This window comes from Urocampus carinirostris, chromosome 12, assembly GCF_059441175.1.
Source record: "Urocampus carinirostris isolate Australia breed hairy pipefish chromosome 12, RoL_Ucar_1.0, whole genome shotgun sequence".
NCBI classification, from domain to species: Eukaryota; Metazoa; Chordata; class Actinopteri; order Syngnathiformes; family Syngnathidae; genus Urocampus; species Urocampus carinirostris.
In genome coordinates this window covers 41794141-41822022 of record NC_142360.1, presented here as the reverse complement: position 1 = coordinate 41822022, position 27882 = coordinate 41794141, and the positions used below count along the sequence as shown (strand labels likewise).

At 49.5% G+C, this 27882-nt stretch overlaps 1 protein-coding gene across 3 annotated transcripts; it reads right to left on the bottom strand.

The window, feature by feature from the left end:
* Positions 1–352: 352 nt before the first annotated feature.
* nfia (nuclear factor I/A) lies at positions 353–26896 on the bottom strand. Of its 3 annotated transcripts, none has more exons than XM_088349825.1 (12): positions 26814–26896; positions 13338–13685; positions 13083–13260; positions 11474–11533; positions 11250–11327; positions 9299–9425; positions 9105–9232; positions 8945–8992; positions 8650–8879; positions 7260–7434; positions 6906–6997; positions 353–4525 (listed from the first exon to the last, which is right to left on the bottom strand). In XM_088349825.1, exons 2-12 carry the CDS (start codon positions 13569–13571, stop codon positions 4511–4513), a joined length of 1365 nt encoding a protein of 454 aa, XP_088205951.1. In that variant the 5' UTR covers positions 13572–13685; positions 26814–26896; the 3' UTR covers positions 353–4510. The 3 variants fall into 3 exon arrangements, with proteins under 3 accessions (XP_088205951.1, XP_088205949.1, XP_088205950.1); XM_088349823.1 differs by lacking the exon at positions 26814–26896 and adding an exon at positions 25537–25967; XM_088349824.1 differs by lacking the exon at positions 26814–26896 and adding an exon at positions 16186–16396.
* Between the last annotated feature and the right edge of the window lie 986 nt (positions 26897–27882).

Here is a 27882-nt window from a genome sequence, read left to right as displayed (position 1 = left end):
GTGCATTTTTGGGGGGGGTTCAATTTGGGTTGTGTTTTTAGTGGTCTTCCTGGTGGTCCTTTTATGATTTTTGGAAGGCTCATCCAATTTTTTGGCACCTTGAATGGGGTTTTTGTATCGGTGGGTTCTGGACAGGAACGGGTCATTTTCCTCCAAAAGTTGAGAAATGGCTCACGATCGGTCGAGGTCGGCGGGGACACGCCCTCTCGGTCCGGGCCGACGCCGCGTCCCCTACGCCGGGGCGGCCGATTGGCCGAACGCGCTCCCGTCCTTTGTCGCCATCGGTCAGGACGGGTTTCTTCACGCGCGTCCTCGGCCAATCGCCTTCGGTCTTGAAAAAATCCAGACACGGTTTTAGGCGTCACGTGTTTATTTCGAATCGGGATCCGTCGAACTCGTGCGTATTTGCATATTTCAAGATGTTCTCTTTTTTGACATTTGGGTGAAACGAGGACACTTGGCGGAAGGTTGCGACCGCGCGACAAATACATTAGAAGGAGGAGGAGAAGAAAGTGAAAGAAAGGAGAAGAAGGATGAGAGGAAGAAAGGGAGGAAAACAAAGCAGAAGAAAAAAAGGAAAAGAGGTGTTGCATAGAGACACCCGCTTCCTGCCGGGACAGGAAGTGGACCGAGCCAGCGGAGGGCGCCGAGGCGCCCCTTTCAGTTCCCAGAAAAAGAAGAAGGCTAAAAGGGCTAGCACGGCTATGCTAGCCGACAAGTCCCATTTTGTAAAGCTGCTGCGTCCATTTTGTTTCTTCCGTGAAATCTTTGGCGTACCACCAGAGGGAGCTGTGAGCCCAACGTGGAGCTACGGCTCACAAATGAGTGCTAGCGTCACATAAAGGGCGAGCAAAACGTTTTTTCTCGCTGGTATTTCGAAAATCCCCTTCAGGGTTCAGCAAAATAAAGTATCTGTAAACATGGCAGACGCCACTTCTTGTTGCAATTTTTTGGGCTAAAAAGTCGCGCGGTTTTCTTACCTTTTCTTCGCTTTTCCAAACGGATCATTTTTTTTTCCCCGTATTAGGAAAAATAGCCTGCAATTTCAAAACAAAGTATCTCCAAACACGATGCGCCGCCGCCGCTTCCTGACTTTTTGGCTTAAATGGAGCGAGCTAGCGTTAGCACGGTGTGGCGATGAAATCTCTGAGATGCTTTTAGGAAAGCTGAGCTCCCAGCATGCTTTGGGGCCGGGGGTGGTGGGCGTGTCAATGGGAGCTTAGCAGTGTGCTGTGCAGAGAGGTGAAAAAAGAGCCTTAGAAAAGGAGCGGCTCCTTTTCATTAGAGAGCCGGCTCAAAAAGCCGCTTTGTTTGCGAAGCGCCCGTTCCGAGTGTTCATCATGACTCCCCCCATCCAAACTTTTTGGCCTTGAAGATAGCGGACCAATCGAAATGGGGGGGCATCATTTGAAGTTTTGCTGTGGCGGTGCAGTGGCGGGAGGGGGGCGATAGGGGGGCGATCAGACGATGGAGTGGAAAGGGGGCATTTAACGCTGAGCTCAGCACAAACACAATTTATTGATCTCTCCTGCAGGACAGCAGAAAAAAGGGGGAAGAGGGGGGGGGGGCTGTCTGGTCGATGGACACTGCAACACTGCGTGAGGGGGGGGGGGGGGGCGGAGGAAGCAGGAGGAGAGAGAAAAAGAAAGTTCATTACAGAGAGAGAAGGAGAGAAAGTGGCAAACAGAGACGATAGAAAGAGAGAGAGAGAAATCAAGAAAAAAAAAGAAAGTTCATTTTATAAAGAGAGAGGAGAGAGGGTGGCATCCAGAAGAAGATGGAGAGTGAAAGCAAAGCTGAGAAAGACAGAAAGAGACGAGATGAAAATGAATTAGAGAAAAGGGGAAAGAAAAAAAGCGAGCGAGCGTCCGGGCGAAGGCTTCCCCGTCCAGGGTCCGCACCGACCTCTCCTTGTTCCCGTCTTTTATATTTTCCTCCCGTTTCGGGCGGCCGATTCAAAAGAGACACAGAGAACCCCGTGTTGGCTTTGAGAGCGCCCCCGCCTGGCGGGCGGGTGTGTGGCGTCACGGGACCAACCCCACGAGGGGGCAGTCCCACCTTCCCAAACCAAAGCACGCTGAATGGCGAAAAGACACAAATAGGGGGCGCTATGCTGGAAAAGGAAAACGGAGGCGGGCAAATGGAAAATAGAAGCGAGAGAGAGAGCGAGAAAAAGACTGAGAGAAAGAAGATGAGATAGAGACCGAAAGTTAGATAAAGAGAGAGAGAAAGACAGAGAGAAAAGAAGGAAAAAAGCGAGATGGTGGGTGGGGCTGCGGGAAAAAGAGGCGGAGCTACGGCTTCTCATCAGCCCATCGCCGGGACGTAAAGCTAACGCTAGCTCAGAAGCAGCGCGGGACGGCTCGCCTTTTTGGGCCTACGGCAGCCAAAAGCGGTAATGGGGCGTGTCCGGCCACAAAAGACGTTTGACGTCGACGTTTGATCGCGTTACGAGGACGGTTAGCGCCACCATGAGGCACTGTAACAGCCATGTTAGCCGTTAGCTAAATTGTACATAGCCTGCAGCTTGGATTCCCAGGGCTTCTCAAGCTAACGGATTAGGATTTCACCAGGCCTTTACGACCGTTTTGGGAAAACGACTGATGTCGTTCAGTCAGATAGCTAGCTAGCTAACCATTGCCAGTGAAGAAAACGCTAACTTTTGAAGCTGACGCAAAGATAAACGATGTCAACCAAAAGCTCAACCGCAATATGACGCGGCACTAGCTAGTCAACTGGAAGACTCTCGGTGCTGCTAGCGATGTTGCTAATGTGGCAAGCACAAAACATTATGACGCGGTTCTAGCTAGCAGAGTGTTATGCTAACAAGAAAGACAGAGCGGCTTAAAAGGGGAAGACTCTCGTTGCTGGTGGCGTCGGACGCTCACCGCGTCGCTGATGTAGCAAGCTCGAAACAATACGTCGCTAACGAGAAAAAGAGGAAGACTCTACATTAGCCGTGTTGCTAACGCATCGAGCTCGGGGGATAGCAGCGTCTAGGGCAGGGGCTGACCGACGGGTAGCGTGAGAAGGCGGAGCTTACATAGAAAAGGGAGTGGCCACGTCACGTGAGTAACTACATTGGCACTAAAGCTAACACATGCTAACACACGTTTTTTTTCTTTCATATGTACGTTTTCTTATAGCTTGATATTTACACGTGGGAGGGCGGCGCCTCGTCCCCCACCCGAGGCTAAGTGCTGGCGTTGGGCCGCGCCTCTTTGAGAGCGGCCGACGGCGGAGGGCCACGCCCGCTCCGAGACGATCCGTCAAAGAACAACGATATCCGTTCGGGAAGGTCGAAATCCGTCGAAAGATTTCGGCGGACGGTCGGGCTGGCTTATCGGAAAACGGGAACAAAAATGCTTCGGCTTTGAAAGAGTTACCCGAGAATCCGTCCGGGACTAAAACGGATCGCCACGAGAAGGTCGGCAAAAAAAAAATGGCCCGGCGGGCAAGTTTGCCCGGCGACGGCCAATCGGCAACAGCCGATCCGACGATGCCCAGCTGTCGTCGAAATTCCCCCAAAAGTTTTTGAGGAAAAAAAACAAAGTGCAAGCCGCCGGTGTCCACCGTGCGGAACGTGGGCCGGATCGGTCCGCCGGGGGTTCGAATCCGGCCCCCGAGACGACGCTGAGAGAAAATGGAGATGCAGTTTGAAAGATCGCCACCTGATGTCACCAAAGCCTGGTGCCATTCCCAAAGGAACTGAAGCTCTCTCTCTCTTACACGCTCGTTCTATTTCTCTCTTCCTCTCACACACTCTCATTCTCTTTCTCTCTCTCTCTCTCTCTCTCTCTCTCTCTCTCTCTCTCTCTCTAATGTACTAGTCCAGCCTCTAGGAGGTTCTTTTCTAGCGCGTGGCCCCTGAGCTGAAATGACGTTGACAACCCTGATTTAAAGGGATCACATAGGCAAAATCGTCCACATCAGGTCTCAAAAACGAGAAGAAGAAGAAGACGGAAAAATGTCCTTTTTTTTTTTGTCTTTGCACGTCCCGTTTTAGAGTCGACGGACGGCGACTTCAAAATCGAAGAAAAAGTAGCTCGCAGCTTCCACAGATTGCACGTTTTGCTCGTCGAATACGATATTTCATATCGAACGGGAAGAAGAGGAGGAGGGTCACGTGACTGGCGGAGCCCCGCCCACTCGTCCTTCATTCCAGGAGGTAGGCCCGACAGTGGGCGGAGCCTCGGGTCCGTCCGACCCCGCCCATTCACAGTATCCCCGGGAAGTCGGCGTCAGGAAGGGGGTGTTTATTGGCCGGGGGAGTGCGGAGAGAGGGTAGAGGGGCGGGGCTATAGCTGGTGTTGAGACCGCTCCCCTCGTGGAAGCCCCTCCCACGACGAAAGTGGAGGAGGAGGAGGAGGTCTTCTTTGGCTTTTGCCCGCCAAAGACGCCGGGAAGTTCTCACGGTATGGAGGCGGGACGGGATCGCTCGGCCCCGCCCGCGTCCGGAAGCCGGCGGGCGGAGTCAGGTGCGCGGGGGCGGGCTCAGCCTCCCTCATCCTTAGCCCAGGTACCACTGGAACAAAAACCAAACCGCAACGGAAAGCGGGTCAGCGGCGAGTCGGACGTGTCGGGCGGAGCGCCTTCTCGGAGGCCGTCGCGGCCACGCCCCTCTTTCCTTAAGTCGAGCGCGCGTGAAACCTCGTGGACGTCGAGCGAAACAAAAAACGGGACGGGAGCCGGGTCTGCCGCCCGGGGTCGCCGGGGTGACGGGAGGGCTCGGGTGGGGCCTTTTTGCCATGGATTACAGTGGGACCTCTTTACGTTTTACATTTTACAGTTATTATGTTATTGCTTTATTGTTATTGTTTTGCACTTGTTGTTTTTGCACATTACGAGTGTCACTATATTACTAATTTACCATTACAGTATCAGACGTTTTTTTGCGTGTTGACTAAATGGAGGAAAAGTCAAATGTTATGCCATGCTGTTGTTCAAAGATGTTAAAGATGTGTCACGAAAATGCTTTACCTCAGAGAAAATAATGAAACGGCTGTTTATTCATTTTGGGAGTGAATGGAGTTGTGGAAAGCTCCTTTGTTATCTATTCATAAAGTTTGACTGACCTATCTGACTGTTTTGTTGACATTCCCTTTAGCGCGCCACCATCTACCGGTTGCATAACGTAACTACATCCTCTACTGTAGCCAAGTCAAGTCAAGTCACATTTATTGATGACGCCCTTAATCACAAAAATGTCTCGAAGGACTGCACAGGATTACAATTACAAAATTGCACAATTTCCTGATTTTAAACCAGCATGCGCTTATAGCGCCTTATAATGGGGTGCGCCTTATGTATGGAAAAAGTTTAAAAAAATATATCATTCATTGAAGGTGCGCCTTATAACACGGTGCGCCTTATAGTGCGGAAAATACGGTAAATGAAATAATTTAAAAAAAAAAAAATATATATATATATATATATATATATATATATATATATATATATATTATATATATATTTTTTTTTGAAGGGGCGTCACTACTTGGCGGATTTTCACTTTTGGCATGTGGTTTTGGTCCCCGTTACCCGCCATAACCGAGGGATGACAGTATATTCCAAATGCGTTTTGAAAACACCAAAGCTAAAGTTTATTTTCTAAAGTGCGTGCGCGCGTGCGAAAGGAGAAGGAGGAGAAGAAAGAAAAGAAGAAGAGTGTAGGTTAGTTTGGAAGCAATCCAAGTTGCTGACGCGGCCATTTTCTTCCCCGCACTGCAGACGCGTCGGGGAGGCGGGGCTTCATTTCCAGCGAGATGTGGAAAGAAGAGAGGACGGAAGCGCCTTTAAAGGGGCAGTGTGGAATCTTTGACCGCTCCGTGTGGCCGTGGCCCGTGGTGCCACCCAAAGACGAGCGCTAAAAAGCACCGGGAAGCTTACAAAGTACGGAGACTTCGTGCCATTCCTTGCGTGTTTTGTGGCGTATTCTTTCGCGGTTCGGTGTATTTTGCCATGGTTTTTCTCGCGTCGTCGGGTATTTTTGCCTGTATTTTTGATCCTGTATTTTTTCCTATTTATTGACGGGTATTTTGTCATTATTTGGTGGTGCGTTTTGTCATTCGTCATTGATTTGTCAAGTATTTCGACGTGTATTTTGTCCGGATTTCACATGGGGTTGAATATTGCGCACTGTCCCTTTAAAAAAAAAACACAAGTTGCGCACGAAAGACTTCAGCGGAGTCAGCGAGTTTCACGTGCACGCGCTCAGTCACCTTCAAGACAAGAGTGATCATCCAATCAGAGGCGGCAACGAACCCGCCCCTCTGTCGCAGAAACCCCGCCCACTCAAGCATCCCTCTTCTATCAATCTCTTTACTTTCTTGTTTCTTGTTTTCTCTCCTTCTATCTTTCGTTCTTTCACTGTCTCTCCCTTTTTCTCTTCTCACCTTCTCTCAATCTTTGTTTCTTTCGCCCTTCCTCTCCCACTTTTGTCTCCATTTCTCTTTTTTTTCCCTCTCTGTTTCTACATCCTTTTTTTTCTTTTCTCTTTCTCTATCATCTCACTTTCTAGTTACTTTTCTCTCCTTAAAAAACTTTTTTCTCTCTATCGACATTCTCTCTCTCTCTCTCTCTTTCTATCTCTCTCCTATCCCTTTCCTTCTCTTTCTTTCTCTCATCTCACTTTTCTAGCGACCTTCTCTCCATTTTTATTGGTCGGATTTAATTCAAAACCCCCAAAATCGAAAGAGCCGTTTTTTGCGAGGGAGGACCCCTCCAAAAAGCGGCTCTTTTGAGTGAGCCGAGCCAAAAGAGCCGCAATTTCCATCCCTCCCTTCAACAAACACGAAAAAGTTGACGCCTTTTTTTTTTTTTTTTTTAACTTATCGTGCGTTAGCGCTCTAAGGCGTTAGCGCGCTAATTCGCTGGCAGGGAGGGGGCGGGGCCGAAGCCCTTACCTGCGGCTGCTGCGGGAGGTTGAAGGCGGGGTCACGCGGGCCCACGCTGACGAATCGCTGGGCCGGAGAGCCGGTGGGCGGGGCCGAGTACGCTGTGGGGGCGGGGCACACAGTCACAGTGAGCGTTTCAAGCGAGGGTGGGAAAACCGGCTTCGCGGGCCAAACGTGGCCCGGCGGGCTTTTTAAGATTTTGAAAAAAATGGAGCGCAGAAACAATACGAGACAGAAATACCGTAACAGAAATAGGACAAAAAGTAGAACGATAACAAATATACTGAAACGATACAACTACGTCGAAAGTAGGAAGTCACATGACACGAATACGATCTCGAAGACGGCAGCGGGCGTACTCACCGGGCGAGGCGGGCGAGGCGGGCGAGGTGCCCGCCCCGTCGGAGGCGGAGCTCGCGGGCGTCTTGGCGTCGGCCGGCATGGGGACGGGCCGCGCCATGGGCGGGGGCGGAGGGGGGGGCAGCATGGGCGTGGCCAAAAAAGGATTGTGCACTTTTCCTTGGGAGCTCCCGTTAGGCTGCAAAGACAAGGGGCGGGGACACAAGGGGGCGGGGCAAAAAGGGGCGTTAATAAGGCCCCACTCCAGGAGTACTTTCTATTTCTGCCTCATAGTAGCATTTTTGTAGACTTTCTGCGCTAGTACTTTTCAAGTCAAGTCATTTTTATTTGTGACGCCCTAAATCACGAAGAGTCTCAAAGGGCTTCACAGATTGTTACACTATATTACACAAACTATTTTCAACCAACAAGAGGAGTAGGTTATTCGTATGCTATAGAATAGAAGTGTGTTTTAAGTTTAGATTGAAACATTTCCACTGAGGTTGCAGATCGAATCTCAGGGGGAAGAGCATTCCACAGCACCGGTGCCCGGATGGAGAACGCTCTCCAACCAGCAGAAGACTTCTTTGCTCTCGGGGTCATCAGAAGACCAGCACTCTTTTGCGTTTTTTGTCTATTTCTGGAACAGCGTACTAGTATTTCTGTACTATTTAGTCTTTTTAAAGATACGGAGCCCGAGAGAGAGAACGAATGTGGTGACGAGCTATATTCCTTTTGCGACACAGCCTATGTAGCCGCGTGTCTGAACCAAGTATCGACTCCATGTATCCTTTCATATCGGTACTTTACCCAGCGACGCCCTTTCCGTGCCTCCTTCGATCACTTTCTTATCATACCACTTTGAAGATTCAACCGTGCGCACTCGTAATCTCTTGTACGTCGACTTGTCCGATCGAGTTCTATCCGTCCGTCCATGATCTGCACCGCTTATCCTCAATAGGGTCGCGGGGGTGCTTCGAGTTCCGTTGTCTTCTAAAAACGGCGGTCGGCCGTTTGCGAAAACGTTCTCCTGAACAATTTGACTTTATTTGTCATAAAAATGTCCTCAACTCAACCGCTCTCTCCAGCTCTATGTTTTCTTCGTTCGAACATTCGCTCTAGCGGAGAGGAGGCGGACTCGCTATCTACGTGAACACGAGGCGGTGTCACCCCTCCTTCCATCTGCCGCAGGGACGTCAAACTCTTGGCCTAGCGTGTGATGTCATCCACTCCGCTGTGGCTAAACGACAACACAGCACCCCCAGGCCATCCTGTTCATCTGTTCATAAACAACTCAAAGATACTGCTAAAAGTGTGAATTTCCCAAAGAGGATGAATAAACTATCTAGCTATCTATCAAGGATCGTCTCCGGATTTTGTGGGGAGCGTTTCTCGGTTGCGCGCGTCTGCCCACCTGCGAATGAGGTTGCGTGGAGTCGGGCGGGCAGAGGAGCTGCACAAAGTCCTTGAGGGGGTCTTGGGGGTGGTAGCGGATGGCGGCGGCGGCGGCAGCGGCGGCGGCGGCGGCGTGAGAAAAGTAGGAAGTGGCGCCGGGCGGCTGCTGCTGCTGCTCCCGGAAAATGGCCGAGGAGGAGAAGTGAAGGCCCGAAGGCGCCGCGTGACCGTGAGGACCGGGAGGACTGCCTGAAGGACACAGGGAGGGAGGTCGGACGAGAGGAAGGAAGGAAGGCACCGCGCGTGCTTTTTACCTTGCCGTGAAATGAAGGAAGTGGCCAGCGAACCTCTCAACTTGTATCCTGCTCGACGGTCGGCGTGTCGAATCCGGAGCGGAAGAGAAAGGAGGGAGAGAAGACAAAAGTTGAGCATTTCTCCCTCACGCGCCAGTCGGCGGGCGCGCCCGGGACTTACCCGTCTCCTCGTGCCAGGCGGCGTGGTGTCCCCCGTTGGTGGGCGAGCGTCCCTGGGCGGCGTAGTAGGACCCCTCCTCGCCCGGACCCTCCCCTCGTTCCTCCGCGCACTTGAGGCGCTTGGACGAGCTGGAAAACCCCAAAACCAAAGTGACTCTTGCTTTCCGTGGCGACCGAGAGAGCGAGCGGGTCTACCTGGAGGAGGAGGTGCCGGGCAGGGGGAGGGGCCTCCTCATGGCGCCGGCTCCGCCCGTCCCGTAGTACGAGGCGCCGTCCGGATCGGACAGCGAGAAGTTGGGTCCGGCGCCCGCCGCCATCGGCGCTGAAACGGACGCGAGTCTTACAAAATACGGAAAGGTTTCTACGGCCGTACCGCCGTGCCGAAACGCCACGGCCGTCGTATTAAAAGCGTGCTGTGATGAAAAATACGGCCGAGCATAGCTAATGCTGCTATGCTAACCGTGTTACGTAAGCCAAGACAATCGCTAATGCTACGATGCTAACGACGTTCTGTCACCCGGCAACGACGCCACGCTAAGCGGTGGACGCTACGACGATTGCGTATTAGAAATCCTACGCTAACAAGTAGACACTACCGTGCAAATTGAACGAATGAATGAAAACTTTATTCGAACATTTCAATAAAACAGAACAAAAGCAATAACTCGCCAACAAAATAACGTTACATAATCTGTTTGAAAAGGGCTTGTCAGAAGCAAATGCTTATTTTCCCGTCCCTTTCATCTTCCCTATTAAATCCACCAATGATATAACAACAATGGTAATAATATTTATAATAACAGTTATGATATAAAAATAGCAACAAAAACAACAAAGTTAGTTAATGGACGCACTATTCCCAATCTCTCATATCACTCATACCCCATTTTCTTCATTTCTGTATTTTTCATATTTAAATTTGAACAGGGCAGCACGGCGGCGCAGTGGTTAGCGCTTGTGCGGCACAGTTCATGTCATGGGAACCTGTCGTGGGTTCAAATCCAGCTCCAGACTTTCTGTGCGGAGTTTGTATGTTCTCCCCGTGCTTGTGTGGGTTTCCTCCGGGCACTCCGGTTTCCTCCCACGTTCCAAAAACATGCATTTCAGGTGAATTGGGCGGTCCAAATTGTCCCTAGGTGTGTGTGAATGAGCGAATGAGTTGTCTGTCCCTGTGTGCCCTGCGATTGGCTGGCAACCAGTTCAGGGTGTCCACTGCCCGAAGATGGCTGGGATGGGCTCCAGCCCCTCCGCGACCCTAATGAGGATAAGCGGTACGGCTAATGAGATGAGATGAGAAATTTGAACAAGTGAATAGTTGGACATTGTTTGATCTCATCTTGTGAATTGTTCCAAAGTTTGACTCCGCACACGGACACTCACATACTTTTCCTGGTGGTTCTCACCTTTGGGATTTTGAATTGACGACAGCCCCTAAATTATCATTTCCCTCTTTCCAAATGAATTATTTTTGGATGTTTTCTGGCACTATGTTTTTGTTGACCTTAAATAGCAGTTGTGAAGTGAAAAGTTTGACTAAATCATCTTTTGGACTGCAGGAATGAAATACGAGTATGTTCTGGATATCGTCCGGGCTCGTCCGTTTCCTTTCATTTTCTTACCGCCGCGTTCATCGAGTGTGACGACGTCCTTACGGTAGCCGTCCGTCGCGCGCTCCATGCTAACCACGGCGACTATTATTATCGTTATCACCATGGCGGGTTTATTGTCGTCGGCCCGGAAACGCGCCGACGGGGAAGTCGAGGCGGAGTCCGGCCGACCGATGACATAAAGTGCTCGACGTGCCCGCCCCCGCCTTCGTCCCGCTCGTTAAATAGGATATTGATCCGTACGCGTGCCCCGGCCCGTGAATCGCCACAAGGTCACCGAGCAAAAATTGGGCGACAGGACAAAAACACTTTACATTTTGTGATAATAGTCCGAATAATGGACCGCAAACGAAACCATAGTCCAAATATCCGAGTCAAAGAAAAGCCATGCTGGCTGACAAACCGGCGTCCTTTAAGCCCTGCCCGCCTCTCTAGCCCCGCCCCGCCCCGTCGCCCCGTCGCCCCGTCGCCCTGTCTGCCCGTCGCCCCGTCTGCCCGTCGCCCCGTCTGCACGGCAGCGAGGGTCTTTTCCTTTTTACCTTGCGAGACGCGGACCAGTTCGGCCACGCTGAAGACGCCCGGGGTCATGAAACTGTCCCCGGGGACCGGCTGATGACCTGGGGGGGAGAAGGAACAAGGAAGGAAAAAAAAAAAGATTTCAAAAATGTAAAAGGATAGGAATAAGGGGAAAAAAAGGGGAGATTTGAAGCAAACAGAAAAAAAAAAAAAAAAAAGAATAAAAGGAAGAAGTCAAAAGTCTAACCGTCGTCGCCGGGCTCTTTGAGGTCGGCCTGGTCGTCGGGGCTCTCCGATTGGCTGCCGTCTGCACAGACACACCCGCGTAGGAGTCACGTGATCGGGTGCCGAACGTTCGGCCCCCGGCCCGGGCCCGCCCGCATTGATAAGATACAAGGTCCCCGTTTGATATTTTTATAGTAGTAGTAGTAGATGTTACGTAAGCCTAAGTCCCATCTTCAGTCAACTGGGAGCCAATGCAGGGGCCATGTTACATTTGACTCGTTTCAGGGCAGCCTTTGAAAACAACTCACGACAATGAGCCGGACCAACAATCAAATTTCATTTTTTTCGAGGTTAAGGCGCAAAAAGTGAAGCGACATCTATCTTTAAATCTCAGTGAGGCCGGCCTCCAAATTTCTACAAGCCAACTAATCGGTCGTTTCCAGTGGCAGATACAGTTGAGGGAACGGAAATTAATATTATACTTGAGGATAATATAACTAAGTGGAAGCATATCGATACTGAAAAGAAGGGGACCCAGTACAGAGCCCTGTGGAACGCCACAGGGGACAAGTCAGATTGCCATAGTTAACACTTTGGGGTTCTCTTACTAACAAACAATCGCTAATTACGCCCGATGTTTTACACGCGACGTGACCTTGAAAACATGTGTTGAACACGCGTGTGTTTGGCTGTTGCCCCTGACGACCGACTTGCCCCTCGCAAAGAGCAAAGTGGGCCAACAACGCGTTGGCGACACCAAAAAAAAACAAAAATGGATTTGATGCGAAAGGGGCATCGATACACGTCCGACCCCCCCGAGCCCTCCCACCACATCTAGATAGAGAGAAGCAAAAAAATGGAAGAAAAAAGCGATGGGAAGAAAAGAAGAAAGAAAAGTAAGAGAGAAAATTAAGGATGAAAGAGAGGGATAAAATGAGAAAGAGAGAAAGAAAGAGAGCAAATTTACTACAAATGGAAGGAAAAAAAAGCAAAGGGGAGAAAAGAAGAAAGAAAAGTAATAGAGAAAATTAAGAAAGAGAGGAAGAAAAGGAAAGAGAAAGGGAGCGCACTGCCGCACCTTTATAGAGAGAAACAACAAATGGAAGGGAAGTACGATAAGAAGACGGAAGGAAAGTTAGAAGGGCAGAGAGAGAGAGAGAGAGAGAGCGCGCACCGCCCCCCCCCCCTCCTTTCCTCAAGAATCGGCGGTGACCTGAGGACGCGGGGAACGGAGGGAGGGGTAAGGGGCGGGGTCGCCGAGCGGGGGGGCGGGGGCCAGGGCGGAGCTAAAGGAAGAAAGACTCCACGCTCCATTAGGAGGACGAGGAGCCGTCCTACCTGCGCTGCTGACTCAGCGGCCATCCGTCTAATGGACAATTTCATTAGCGGGGGAGAGGAGAGTGAGGGGGAGGGAGGAGGGAAGAGGGGGGGGGGGGGCGGGGCGACCCTCACCGTCCTTGCGTCCTCTGCTCGCCTCGCCGCAAAGACGACGCGGGTTTGAGTCCCCCTCCTCGACGGGCTCCACATTAGGAGTAGGATTCTATTCTCTAGTATTTTCCCGCGTGGCTTTTTGCGTACCGTGTCCTATATCGGCCGCCCTTAGGGGGCGCCCCGGTCGGTCCGGGACTTACCGTGCAGGAAGTAGGCCAGGTAGAGGTCCAGCTCCTTGACGGACACGCCGATGTGATGCGGCTGCACGCAGAGGGCGGGGCTGGCGCAACGCGGCGACTTCAGCAAACGTTCGCCGTCCGTGCTCTCCAGCGGGACGCCTTTGAAGAGGATCACCATCACCAGGTCCAGCCTCCAAACCTGTAGGGGGCGCACGGGAAAAGATGACTCGCCGTGGCCGGGTGGGCCCCTTCCGGTCCCTTCCGGTCCCTCCTCACCTTGTCGGCCTGTCGGAGGCAGTCGATCCGCCGCATTTTGCCCTTCTGGTCGGGATTGGAGAGGACGCAGCAGGGCGCTTTCTTGGCGGTGACGCTGAGGACGAAATCTTCTCGGAATTCCGGCCGGATGTCCTTGCGCAGTTTGGCCAGCAGGCGGCTGGCCCACTTTTGCTTGACTTCGGCCTTCTCGGCCAGCAGTTCTTCTTTGACGGCTTTCTCTTCTTCTCTGCTCATCCGCTTCTCGTGTTTCTTGAAGAATTTCCTTTTGCGGGCTTGCAAGTTGAACCAGGTGTAGGCGAAGGCGCGCACTTGCGGCAGGAGCGCCTCGATGAAGGGGTGGAACTCGTCCTGTTGCGCCCCAAAAAAAGAACCAAAAAACATCCCGTCAGAAACGTAGCTTCCCAATCGCTCCGGAAACCCCGTGACCGAGTCCCTATGAAACTAGCTTTCGTACGGATCTTCTCGGACCGGCTACGGAACCCTCACCCCTTTTCCTTCCCGCTACGGAAACTTCTCCCCCTGCGCTCTCTTTCTTTCCATCTCTCTTTCTCTTTTTCTCCCTCTCTCTCTTTCTTTCTTAATTTTCTCTCTTTTGGTTCTTCTTTACTTCCCTTTGCTTTTTTCTTCTATTTTTTTTCCTCCCTCTATTTAAGTGGGGAGGGGAAGCTCGGGGGGTTGGGCGAATATCGACGCCCCTTTCGCATCGAATCCATTTTTGGTGTTTTTGCGTCGCTAGCAAGTTGATGGCCCACTTTGCTCTTTGCGGCGGCCACGTCGGTTGTCGGGGGCGACGGCCAAACACGCGCGTGTAACACGCAACGAGTAAGGCAGCAGACTTAATTAGCGATTGTGAAATTGTTAACTACGGCAATCTGACCCCTAAACGTTCTGATATCCCCTGTGGCGTTCCACAGGGCTCTGTAGCGGCCCCCCCTTCTTTTTAGTATCTATACGCAGAGCTGGGAGTTTGTCACGGTTCGTGTCGATGGGCCAGAATCGGAGAAAAAAAACATTCGTGACCGGCCATTGAAGTTTGACGGTATCCCTGCGGACTCTCCTCGTCTGAGAAAAAGAAGAGAGTTGTGCATGAAATGCAAAAGATTGGACCGAGGCGCTCATCAGAAATGCCCCCGGGTTCGCGACACACGCTTCCTATCAGCGCAGAGATTTTCAATGTTTAGGATCTTTGTTATCGAGTCTGAGTTTCTTTTAATATCGATTTTTTTTTATCTTAGCTTCCACTCACTGTTAGCATGTAGCCTAAATGCTATTTTTACAAGCAATGGTCGGGTATAAAATCCAAGTAATTTATTACATTCATTTAATTATTTATCTATTTATTGTTTTAAATATATATATATATATATATATATATATTGTACAAAAGAGAGAGAGAGAGAGTGGGTCACGGTTTTGGTGCCTGCCGACCCCATTTTTCTATCCCCTTCACGTTCCCCCTCCTCAAGTGTTTCCAATTTGACAATCAGCATTTTCTACCAGAAACACCCTGGGCTCCCACCTCACGTTGCTCAGTCGTTTTGATTCCTGAAGCCTTTCACTCAGCGAAATGACAAGCCTTGGCCTGCCACTGCCACCACCTCCTCCTTTGATTCCTTCCACATTCTAGTTTCTCTGTTTTAAGACCTGCCAGTTCCATCCTTTTTCCTAAAGGTATTCCCGATTCTCCTTTTCCCTGTGGCGATCTCCTCCCCTGCTATAAATGAAATGAAATGATCTGCATTTCTCTAGCGCTTTTCAAGTCAATGACTTCCCAAAGCGCTTTACAGTGTGCTCCACATTTCCCAAATAGCGGTCTTGCAGCCATGTAAGGCGCTAACCTGCTTATTGGGGGTATCAGGGGTTCAGTGTCTTACCCAAGGACACTTCCACATGTAACACGGACGAGCCTGGATTCGAACTGGGATCCCTTGATCCCGAGACGAGCGCTCTACCACCTGAGCTACTCCCGCCCCCAATAACCTCATCGCGTACCACGTTTCGCCGCGTCGATATCGCCGACGAGAAATACCCCGCGGTTCGACTCCGCTTTCGTCTACCGGGTACCGACGATTGCGGAACGTTGTACGTAAAAGGACGTACGAAGAGGAAAACAATGAAGACAAAAAAGATGAGAAAGACAAAGGGAAAATAGAAAAAAAGGAGAATAGGAAGAAAAGAAAAATGTGCAAAAAGGAGCAAAAATTGACAAAAAGTAAAACATGGAAAAGAGAAAAGGAGGAAGAAAAATGAGGCGAGCCGAATCCTGTCATCGGTCCAAAGAGTCGGCTCGCTGAGCCGTTCACTTCGCCATTGACAGATCGACTATCCTGAAGGGAGCCGGCTCCTGTCATTGACTTCAAGGAGCTGTTATGTTCTCAAACAACACATCACGACTCAAAGGGAGCCAAATTCCCTCATTCACTTTGGAGAGCCGGCTCATTAAGCCCGTACGTGAGCAAACAACACGTCACTACCAAGGAATGAGCAAGCTCCCATGAGAGAGAGCCGGTTTCTAGAGCCTTCTCGTTCGCGAACGACACATCCTTTTCTCGGATGGAGCCGGCTCCCGGTCGTTCTTTTCCGAGAGTCACCTGGTTGAGCCGTTTCGTCTGTCGATGAAAGGAGCTGGCTCGCGGTTGGCAGCGAGCCGGCGCCCGCCCTTCACCTCAAAAAGCCAGCCTATAGAGTCCTTTCGTTTGTGGATGACACATGACCGTCCCGCGTGATTCAGTTCCAAGAGCCGGCTCGCGGAGCCGTTCCGTTCGTCAACGACACGTGACTATCGGGCTCCAAGGAACGGAACCCGAGCGGGTCCAAAAACTTTGCGAACTTTGGCGGGACCACCTACCTGTGTCAGGCAAAGCGGCGAGTACATGACTGCGTCCGGAGAGAGGGAGGGGGTCCGGGGTCTGGGGGTGGGGGGGGCTAGACTGGTCCGGGTCCGGTTCAGAGGTGGAAGGGGGTCCGGTCCGGGTTCCGGTTCTCTTCTTACATTTCCTCGTTTGGCTTTAAGTGCAACATGTCAGCGGAGTCCGGGGGAGTGGGGGTGGGGGGGGTTGGGGGCGGTGCACGGGGTACGGATGTCAGGACCACCGGACAAGACCGGAAATCCCGCATGGCGTCCGGACTCCGAACCGGAACAAAAAAAGCCGATCCCTTCTCACCGAAGCCGTCCGCGGACCGACACCGGCTCACTGACTGAAGGCTGTGCGCGGACGCGCGCACGGAAGTCGATGTGCGCGCCCGCGCACAGCCTGATCGATCTCGCGCGGGCGCCGAGTGAAAAGTCGGGCTCCTGTGCACGTGCGCGCGTGCCCGTGAGGAGTGTGCGCGCACGCGCAGCAGGTTTCAACTTCGAGCATCAAGTGTTCGCGGGGGAGCTGCGTCGTTCGTCAACGGAGCGGCTCTATGAGCCGGCTCTTGGAAGGGAGCTGCTACTCCCGCAGTGGTACTGCACAACTCAAACTACTGTTATACTAGCAAGGAAAAACTACAGTACTTCAACAAATTCCCACCTCAGAACTAATTGAAAACGTAAACTTGAACAAGAATGACAGAAATACTTCCAAAATACTGCAAACGCGTGTTTCGAACGGTAAACGTACCGTCATAGCACAAAAACATCACGGATGTACAACGAAAAATCTACTATGGAAATACTACAAAAATATTGCAGGAATATGATGAAAACACAACGAAAATACTAAAAATATAATAGTAAATTATTAAACTGCTGTAATTCTACAAAATACTCCAGATGTACAAAAAAAAACTCTACAATGAAAATACTCCAAAAATACTACTATGGAAATACAACAACAATACTAAAAATATAATAGTAAATAGTCAAATTATAAAAATGCCGTATTTCTACAAAATACTACACACGTACAAAAAAAAACTCTACGATGAAAATTCTACAAAAATACTACCACGGAAATACTTCCAAAAATATTGCAGGAATACCATGAAAACGCAACAAAAATACTCAAAATATAATCGAAAATAGTCAAATTGTAATTTTACAAAATACTAGAGATGTACAAAAATCTAAAATGGAAATTCTCCAAAAATACTACTATGGAAATACAACAAAAATACTCAAAATATAATAGTAAATAGTCAAATTATAAAACTGCTGTAATTCTACAAAATACTACACACGTACAAAAAAAAGCAGTCTACGATGGAAATACTACAACATAAAACGAAAGTGATATTACAAAAATACACAAGTACTACACAAAATGGTGGCCGAACATCCGACTCCTGCCATACTTCTCGTAGACATCTCAAAAGAAATGACTTTAATGGCCATTTGATGATTCATTTGGCTTAAATTTGACGAAAGAAAGTCATGGAGGAGATTGTCTATGTCACCAGGAGTCTTCCCTCGACTCCATTTTGGATGTGTCTTCTGGGGGACTCCAAAGTGTTGGCCACCCCTGCTGGAGCTGAAGATAGAACGATGACGTCATAGCCCCCCCCCCCCCAAAAAAAGGGAGATTGGCCCTCTACTAGAAAACGAGTTGACCGACCGAAGAGGAATGTGCGCGCATGCGCGGACGGCCCAATTCCATCAGGTTGCATGGGCGGTCAAAGGTGGCCCTCTAGCGGCGGCTGCGCGTAACTGTTCTCTCTCGTTCTCTTCCTCTGTTCGCTCCAAGTGCCATCACTCTCCTCTCTCCTCCTCTCCCCTCTTTCGTGCGCTCTCCCACGCGAGCGAGCGAGTGATGCATTGTGGGAGTCGCCATTTATTTCCGCCCTTTAATGAGCAGCACATGGATGGCATCAAAGAACCCCCTCCCCGACAACCCCCACCTCCCCCCTCCGGGCTTTAAGACTTTCTCCATAGTTTCCTCTCCTTTTCTCGAGTTCCATTTCTCTTTTTTCTAACTTTCTCTCTCTTATTGTCCACTCTCCCTTTCTCACTCTCCCTCACTTTGTCACCGTGTTTCTCTTCTTTTTCTCTATTTCCCTCTTTCTCTGCCTTTAGTATTTCTTCTTTCGTCGCTTTGTTTCTCTTTCTTGCTTTCTTTTTTCCTTCCTCTATCTCCATTTCTCTTTTTTCTAACTTTCTCTCTTATCGTCCACTCTGCCTTTCTCTCTTTTCCCCTCTTTTTCCCTCTTTCTCTTCCTTTTGTGTTTCTTCTTTCGTCTCTGCCGCTTTGTCTCTTTTTCTTTTTCTTTTTCTTTGACTCGCCCGGCCCCGGTGAGTGGTTTTCTTCGAGCCCGCGGCCCCCCGCCCGCAGTTTGCTCACCCTCCACCCCGAACGCCGACCGACACGCTAGCGTATGTTAGCCGCGTCCGTTAGCAAAAGCCCGGCGAGCGTCGCCGTGGGTTAGCCCGAGGTGGAAGGAGCCGCGCTCGAGCTAGCGCCCGCCCGCGAGGTCACGCTAACGGCAGATGTTTGGCGTTAGCCAAGATGGAGGACACGTCGAGGGCCCGGGAAGCCGCGGCCGGATCCCCCGACAAAACACCAAACGTCTCCCGTAAATAAATAACAGGCGCGGTTGCAGGAAGTCCGGCCGCTCCCCCCGGCTTAATAGAGAAGGGGCGGGGGCGGGGGGCGGCTATGCACTTTTATTAGCAACAGCAGAGAGATAGCAAACATGGCACACACACACACACTGACATGGAAAAGGAGAGAAAAGAGAGAGAAAAGAAAGAATAAAGGACAAAAAACTAGCTGAAGTCAACTACCCCCCAGCCCACCCCCTTTTAGCCCTTGTCGGCGCCATCTGTCGGCAGCAAATGCGAACCACGCTAAGCACACGCTAGCAGCACCCACTGCCCCCCCCCTCTCCACACACCCCCACTGGAGCAGATGACCCCTGCCACCGTTACCAGCTGTTTGCCCTATTTTCCCCTGGCGGGGGGGGGGGGGGGCAGGGGCCACCGACGGGACAGGGGGCTTTAGCGCAACATCTGGAAGTCACCTTAGCTTGTTAGCAAAATGAGCAAAAAAATCATATGGCGTCCTCATTTTAGCACAGATCCTGCCTCGATGGGTTAGCACGACTGTTAGCATTAGCATTAGCGAAGGAGCGCGTTTCCAACGAGGCATCGCTATCAGCATTAGCGAGAGCGTCTTTCTCCGGGAGAAGGACACGCTAACGCTAACACTCGTGCAAACCGACGGCACGAGCTAAATAAGATCGACGTTACAATCGTAACGAAGTGAGGCTAGCTTAACGACGATGGCACGATGAGCATTAGCGAAGGAGCGCGTTTCCAACGAGGCATCGTTATCAGCACTAGCATTAGCGAGAGCGTTCTTCCCCGGGAGAAGGACACGCTAACGCTAACACTCGTGCAAACCGACGGCACGAGCTAAACAAGACCGACGTTAGAATCGTAGCGATGTTAGCCTAGCTTAGCGACGATGGCAAAATGAGCACGGAGGAAAAAGGAACGCTGTGGCCAATCGAGCTAGCCCGAGGCGACGCAGGTGGCGGGCGAGCGCCTCCTTTCCAAACGGAGAGCACGTTAACGCTAATGCTAGCGGCAACATCTGGACGCCGGCTTTAGCGCCTTTCTCTTAATGAAACCAAAAGCGAAAAGGATTCCGACGGATCAACGTCCCGAACGCCGTCGTTTATCGTACCGCTTCGGAGGACCTCCGGCGGGCGCTTCGGCGTTTAGCGTGGCGAGCTCGTTTTTGTGTCTGGAGGTCCGGTAGCGAGCCATCCGGCCGCCCCCCCCTCCAATATCCCCCTAATTGTGTTGTTTGTGAGCCGTGGTTATTGGTACCGGGGGAGCGGGAGGGGTGAAATGAGGGGGGGGGGGGTCACCAAGCGTAAGCAGACACGTTTAATCCCCCAATTTCCTGCCGGCTAATCTCAAATCGACGAACACGAAGCAGCAAAAGAGACGAGAAGGGAGAGACAACCGGGACTTTGGCCGCGTGGGGACTAAAGAACGTTGATAACATGTGAAAAGGACATTTTTCTATTTCCCTGACTTCTTTCTATGAAAATGTCAAATTGGTATCATCATTGCTCTCTCTCTCTCTCTCTCTCTCTCTCTCCAGAAGCCGTCTCCCCCATGTGAGAGGTGGCTAAAGTCAAGAACACACTCGCATTCAAAATTGGTCCTACTTTGCTCTTCCTACCCTGACACCAAACATGAGGCCTGCAGGGGTGGAGTCGTGAGTGATACATATGGGAAAAAAACCCACAGAACTTCGAAAGGGGCCAAAGGTGCTCCTTGCCACGTCTGACAACGGAAGGAGAGGGAATTGGAGCTGCTCAACGGCCAGAGACCGGGAGAGGCGGGAGAAGCAGGCCAGTTCCTGAGGAACACTTGTAGAGCATTTTAGGGTCTGACACGCCTCTGACCACAAGAGGGCCCCAACGGGGGTTTGAACTGAACACAGTGTCCGCATTCCTTAAAAGGACCTATGGGTTCGGCGGGCCCGAGCGGGCATCCGTTGAGAGACGTCCGCGCTACAGTGACACTCGCCGTGACGCTCTTCACGCCATCTTCGTTGGGGTGACTCGAGGGGGCGGGGCTTAGCCAGACCTCAACGCTCTCATCGCGTTTGTTTTTTTTTGTTCTCGCCGACTTCGACGTCGGAGCCTTCTACGAGACGAAGACAGACAAGGAGAAATGGCGGACGGCGAGAAACTCTCGCTCGAGCGTGAGCCCGTCAAACGAACTTCTGCCCCGCAAGACCCGGGTTCTGACTCAGTCCTTTTTTCCTGTGATATCTCCGGTCCGGTATTGTTCCTGTTTTTTGTTGTCCTGTTTCATTTCGGGTTCCAGTTTAACGTCCGTCTGTTTTCGTCCCGTTTGTTATTTTCTCCAGTTTTCGTTCCCGTCTCGTTTCTCCTGTTAATTTTCCATATCCCGATCCGTTATCTATCCTGTCCGTCGCTTCCTGTCCGGTATCGACCCCGTCCGTCCGACATCGACTCGGGCCGTCGGAATCGGTCTCGTCGGTCTCCGGCTTGCTGTCCTTCCTAACGTGCACGACCCCCCGTTTCCCGTTAAATAAAAGGCTTGAGTGAGAACGTCACGCGGTTGGGTCCTGTGTCTGTTCTGGTTCTGACAAGAAAATAAACTGAAAAAGAGAAAAAGGGAGGAAGAGAATAAGAAAGAAAAGAAAGACTGAAGCGTTCCTCCAGGGGTAACTATGTCCATCAAAGGTGGCCTTTCATCACGGTGCCCCCTCGCGCTTGACACAAAAATTACAGTCTGCGGACGTCGGAGCGATTTGGCACCATGGCGAGTCCTACGTCTTCTTTCGACACGGGCTTCGTCCCTCCTCGAACGCAAAACTTCTCCTTTCGTTTCCTTAGAAGAGAAAAAGACGGAACTCCTGCCTGACGGAGGTCTCCACCAAACCGACCCGAGATTCTTCGTCAAAAGTGTAAAACCGTCGTCGTCATCTTCCTCATTTTTCCGCGTCAATATTCGGAAAGGAAAGGAAACCGGACGTCGGGTGAGAAATCCGACCGCGCATCAAAACCATCCCGAGAAGAAGAATCCGTCAAAATCATTCCGGACGACGATCGGCATTCGACGAAACGAGATCCGATCGATATTCGCGGCCTAGCGTGTGACGTCGTCCACTCCGCTGTTGCTAAACTACAACGCAGCACCCTGAGGCCATCCTGTTTATCTGTTAATAGACCACATAAGGATACTGCTGGAAGTGTGAATTTTCCAAAGGGGACGAATAAACTATCCATCTACATCAGGGGTCAGGAAGAGCCGTAAAAGCAAAATATGTGAATTTGATTTTGGGAAAGAGCCGCACCGTATATTATCAGACAAATGGACTCGATGGCGAAACCCGCATCCCAGACAAAAGCTTCGTCTTCGGCACATTTCTTTTGGACGATTTGATGAAAATGATAAAAAGAGAATGGTGCCAGAGCCCCTGTCCCAAACTCAACAAACATACCGCTTGAAACTCGTCTCTTTCTTGCAATGACTCAAGAGTGCTTCAACTCATTTTTTTTGAAAAGCAGATGCAAGCAGTACTTTTGTAAAAACGTCACGACATTCTGCAAACGGGGAGCCTGATGGGCGCAGACGGCGTCGGGCGAGAGATGGGAGGGCGTATTTGCGCTTTTTGCATCGCTCCATTCACCCAATCACATCACTTGAAGTTCTCTTCCGGTGTTTTGGCGTATTTACAGTTTGTTCTGTGGATTTCATCATAAGGTATCTGAACACTGAACACGGAATATATACATATACATATACATATACATACATATATATATATATACATATATATATATATATATATATATATATATATATATATATATATATATATATATATATATATATATATATATATATATATATATATATATATATATATGCTTCTTTAGCGTTGTACAGCCAAAACGAGTTTTTTTTGTTTTTTTTGGTGTGACACCTTGACTGTAAATCGTAGTGAAAAAGGTGCCCTATCTATTCTGAAGGTCCGCTTTGGTTCGGCTTTGGATGAATCCGAAGAGGATCAATGGCTCAAGTTTTAAACGAGATGGAGAAAATTGGCACGCGATCAAACTTGTCTGTGAGCCATAGGTACTCCTAGAAAGAGCCATATCTGGCTCGCGAGTCAAAGGTTGTCGACCCCTGAGATCTAGACATATATCCCTTTCTATATCTATTTTGTATTTTGGTCTTTTTTTTCATGTCGCAAAACCGCGAGCGGGTATGCACTTCTTCATCATTTTTTTTCGATTGTATTCTGGGAAAGAGAATTCTCCTCCAAATTCTTCTTCTACACGACGAGCGTCACGATGTTGGATATCGATCGTTTGTCAGGAGAGCGATGGCGACGATCGCTACAAGCGCCGTTATTAAAAAACGATCGTTCCCGATTTTAGGTTGATGATGAGAAATGGGAAAAAGTCTTCTCACGAAAGCGACCTTAAACGTGATGCTCGGCGAGAGGGAGCTGAAGTGACTGTCGGCCCCAAATCTCTTTTTCCCTTTTCTTTGCTCTCATTTTTCTTGAATTTTCCTGATGACATTTTTTCTCTTTTCTTCATTCATTTTCCACCGTCTTTGCTTTATTTTTCTTTCTTTCTTTTCTTCTTCCTTTGCTTCTTTGCTCTTGATTATTTCCTTCTTTTTTCTTCCTTTCTCTCTCTTTGACGTGTTTTTCCCCATATATTTTTTTTCCTTTGTCTTTTTTCCTTCTTTTCATGTCTTTTTCTTTCTCCACGAAAGACTGGGTCATACATGCGTTGGTATTATTCCTTGAGTTCTTTTAGCACTCGTTAAAATGTCATACATACCCTATGATTACGAACACCCCGCTCAGAGTCCTATTTTCTTTTGTAGCGTGAAGATTTCCACCTATTCGTTCGTTGACGCCATATTATGACTATCATAGATATGATTCTGACCGTCGTCGTCGTTTGGATTGGGTTTTCCTCATTTAGCCGAAAAGCCTCGTCGTTCTTCGTCAAGCTCGGATAAGATGCTTTCTTATTTCGACGGTTCGGCCTCCGAACCTTTCTTGTTCCAATGATAGAAATAAACGACATCGGACGTCGCTTTTCCTTTTTCCCCAGTTTGGGAAAAACGCTTTCCTCGGAGGTAATGCTTCTCGCGCACGCGCGATTCAAATCAACACGCGCGGCGCGGCCTCGGTCTTGTCGTTTTATGCTCGGATGAATTCGAATGAATTTAAGGAATAGATTTCAATTTGAATGAAAGCGGGCCGAGAGCGAACTTCGAGAAAGGGATTCGAAGGTCGCGCGCGCAACGACGCTCGGAAGAACCAAACACACTCCAAAAGGAAGTCCCAAATTCTTCAAGATGCAAAACGGAGAAAGGAGTCCACCTTTCTTGTGAGAGTTTTTTCCACGGATAATGATTCCTTTTCATTCGTCGATTTCAAGCACGGAACGGAAATATCATAGAATAGAAAAGAATAGAATATTGTATCCTAGAATAGAATAAAACACAACATCATATAATACAAAATAATGAATATAATATTATATAATACATTATAATGAATATAATATAATAAAACCGAATATAATATAGTATAATACAATATAATTAATATAAAAGAATAGAATAAAATAGAATATAATACAATGAATATAACATATTATATTATAATAGAATAGAATTAGACATATATAAAATATAATGAATATAATCCTAACATAATATAATGAATATGTTATAATATATTATGATATATATTATAATAATAATAATAATAATAATAATAATAATAATTTCCTTTGTATTGTCATTCTTTGTAACAATACACAGAACGAAATGTCGATACACCTTAATAGAATAGAATAGAATAAAAAAGAATATAATATAATGAATATAATATATTATGATAGAATAAATAATATATAAAATATAATGAATATAATATAAACAATATAATATAACATTATATAATAGAATAAAACAGAATATAATATAATATGATATAATATATATATATTATACGATAATAAAATAGAATAGAATGAAACAGAATAGAATATAGTATAATGAATAGATTAGAATAGAATAGAATAAAAGAGAATAGAATGGAAAGTCCGCGCAGACGCGTTTGGAGCGTCGGACGGACAAGGATCCGCGCGCGCGTGAGCAAAAAAGCGTCTCCGTCGATGGGATTCCGCTCTCCTATTTACAAAATCTAAACTAGAAGAGAGTCTACTTTGAGGAACGGAACCGCCATCCCTTTTTTTTCCGCTCGAAGAAAAGAAAAGACACTTTTCCTGGTGAGTCTTCAAGAGTATTTGAGGTGGCGTTTTTTTTTTGGGGGGGGGGGAATTCTCGTTTCGATTTAAGACCATAAAAGCGAAGCAAAAAGTGGACGAAACCCGAGTCGTGCGCGCGCGCAGCAACTTCGTTCCGTACTTTGCTCGGCTTTCCAAAAGTCAAGTGAGGCACTTTTCCGGGGGAGTCTGGAACCCGCGCCCGAGACCCGAGACCCGCGAACGTCGCTCCTATTTTCTTTTTTGACATTTCTCAAAAAGAAAAACCGGAGAAAGCGCGCGCGCGAGCGCTCAAATGACAAGACGGAGTCAAGTGTCGCCCCCGAACCCCCACCGACGTCCCGCTTCGCCTCGGCTTTTCCCGAATCAAGTCCGCTTTCGGAAGGAAGCCGCTCTCGAGGGTCTGTCGGGGGTCCGCGCGTACCCCCTAAAGCCCGCGCGCCCCCCCCCCCCGCGGGGTACTGACCATCCACCAAGTCCTGGCCGAGATGTCGTAGCAGAGCTGCCATTTGACGGAAGCTTCCGCGCCGTTTTTTCCCGCCATGGCGCCGTCGGTCCACCTCATTGGATGCGCCTGCGCGCGCTGCAAGGCCGACTTGGCGGGAAAAGGGAGTGACGCAGCCAGACGCAGGCAGAAGAGGAGAGGGATGAGGAAGATGAGGAAGAACCGGAAGATGTCGGCCGACAAGGTGAGCTGCGGCCACGCCCCCTCCCCTCGAAGCCCCTCCCCTCGCTCGCACGCCGGGAGATGATTGGCGACGATCCGTGCGGGCGGGCGGGAAGCTCACTTTAGCCAAGCCGCCGAAAAGAGAAAACGAGAAAGAGAAGGAAACAAAGAAAGGAACCAATGAAAAAGGAAAGTGACAAAAATGAGACGGGGGGGGGGGGGGGGGGGGGGGGGGGAGAGAGAGAGAGAGAGAGAGAGAGAGAGGAATAAAGAGAGAAATAGGGACAGGAAAAAAGGAAGAGAAAAAAAAAGAAAAGAGAAAGAAAAAGGGAGAAAGAAATAATGAAAGAAGGAGAGAAAGAAAGAACGAATGAGGGACAGGAAAAGAAGGAAGAAAGGAAGAAAAGGGAACGAAAAAAGGAAGAAAGAAAGAAAGAAAGAGAGAAAGAAAGAATGAAAGAATGAAAGAAAGAAAGAAGAAAAGAATATCTCCTATGTTTTATAAAGTCAGTTTCATGACGACTACTAGTAATCCTGGTTTTGCCTCTTGCTCATTTTCCCGTTCCGTGATTTAGTGAAGACGTCGCTAACGTTAGCATGCTAAGCCTTTAGCGGTTAGCCTTTAGCATGCTTGTCCTACACCCTTTTTCCCGTTTGCGCATGTTTGTGTTTTTGTGGGCTAAAAAAAAGCTCCGGGCGATGCGGGTAGCTCACTAGCTAACGTTAGCCTGGATAGCATCTCGTCGGTTTCCTCGATTTTGCGGAAGGAGCGACGGGAGACGCGAGCGGCCGGCTAACGTTAGCGTTAGCGCCTTCGCGAGATGGTATGGAGCTGGCACACTCGCTCCATTGCGCTCGCCCAGATGGAATGCCAGAGTCAACGGGGAACCGAATCCCCTATAAAATGTCCCAGCAAAGAATGCCTTTCCAAATAAAAGCCCGAATCCAGGCTCAAAGCGTCCGCCATTTGGAAACGGAGAGGTTTTCCGGTCCGTAGGGGGCGCCACGGGGAAATCCACGTGACGAGAACCCCATCCCGAGGGACGAGAAGCAACAGGTAAGGATACGGAACTCGCCCGAAGAAAGTCCGGTTAAGAGCGGGGATTCCCAAAGGCCGTCGGGAGAAAGAAGCCGTCTTGTATGGTTTGCCTTCTCCTGCGCGCCCCCTGCAGGACAAAAAGCAAGAACGTAACACGTCTGAAAGCTCTATTGAAGGCTTCATTTGATATTCCGCTTTGGACAGTGGACAGAGCCGGCACCGAAAAAGAACTTTGTTTTCTGAGTAGTACTTCATTTACTATTCCTATATCTTGTAGTTGTACTTAAAACGCCCGCAGGGCCGCACGGAGCTCAGGGGCCGTAGTTTGCCTACCCCTGATCTAAACGGTATGAAAACCATCCCAAAAAAAAGGGAGGGGAAAAAAAAGAGAATGACCTTGACACGTGCCGACAAACGACCTTCACAAAGATGGCGGTCTGGCCGGACATCTGTCTTATCTTTGGCTTTTATTTTGGTGTGTGTGTGTGTGTGTAGGGGGGGGGGGGGGGGATAGCCAGGAGGGGCCACCCTGCACAGGGGAGAGAGAGAGAAAGAGAGAAAGAGGGTAGAGGAAAAAAAGAAGAGAGAGAGAGAGAGAGAGAGAGAGAGAGAGAGAGAGAGAAAGAAAGAGAGAGAGAGAGAGAGAGAGAGAGAGAAAGAAAAAAAGTGTGAAAAAGGTAGAGAAAGGAAAGAGAAAAATATGAGAAAATGAAGCTAGAAAGTGGAAGGTAGCAAGAGAGAGAGAGAGAGAGAAAAAGGGAAGAGAAAAAGAGAAGAAAAAAAGGCCAGGAAGAGGAAGAGGAAAAAGAGAGGGAAAGAGGGAGAAATGAGGAGCAAAATGTCAGAGTTTGGCCGCTTTTTTGGTCAGCAAGAGCTGCTCAAACACGTTGTCCCTTTATTCCGTTCCGGCCTTTGACAGGCCCCACCCCCACCCTGTCCTCTGTTTGAGGGACGGACGGACGGGGTCCCGCCCTCTTTCCCGCGCGTCCCGCCAAATTAAGAGGGGCCGCTCATCCGGCTTGACGTGCGGGGGCCCGAAAGGCCCCGCGAGGGCCCCGGGGTCCCCGTCGGACCCCCGCCGGGCCCCGTGGGCGGCGGCCAAGTGC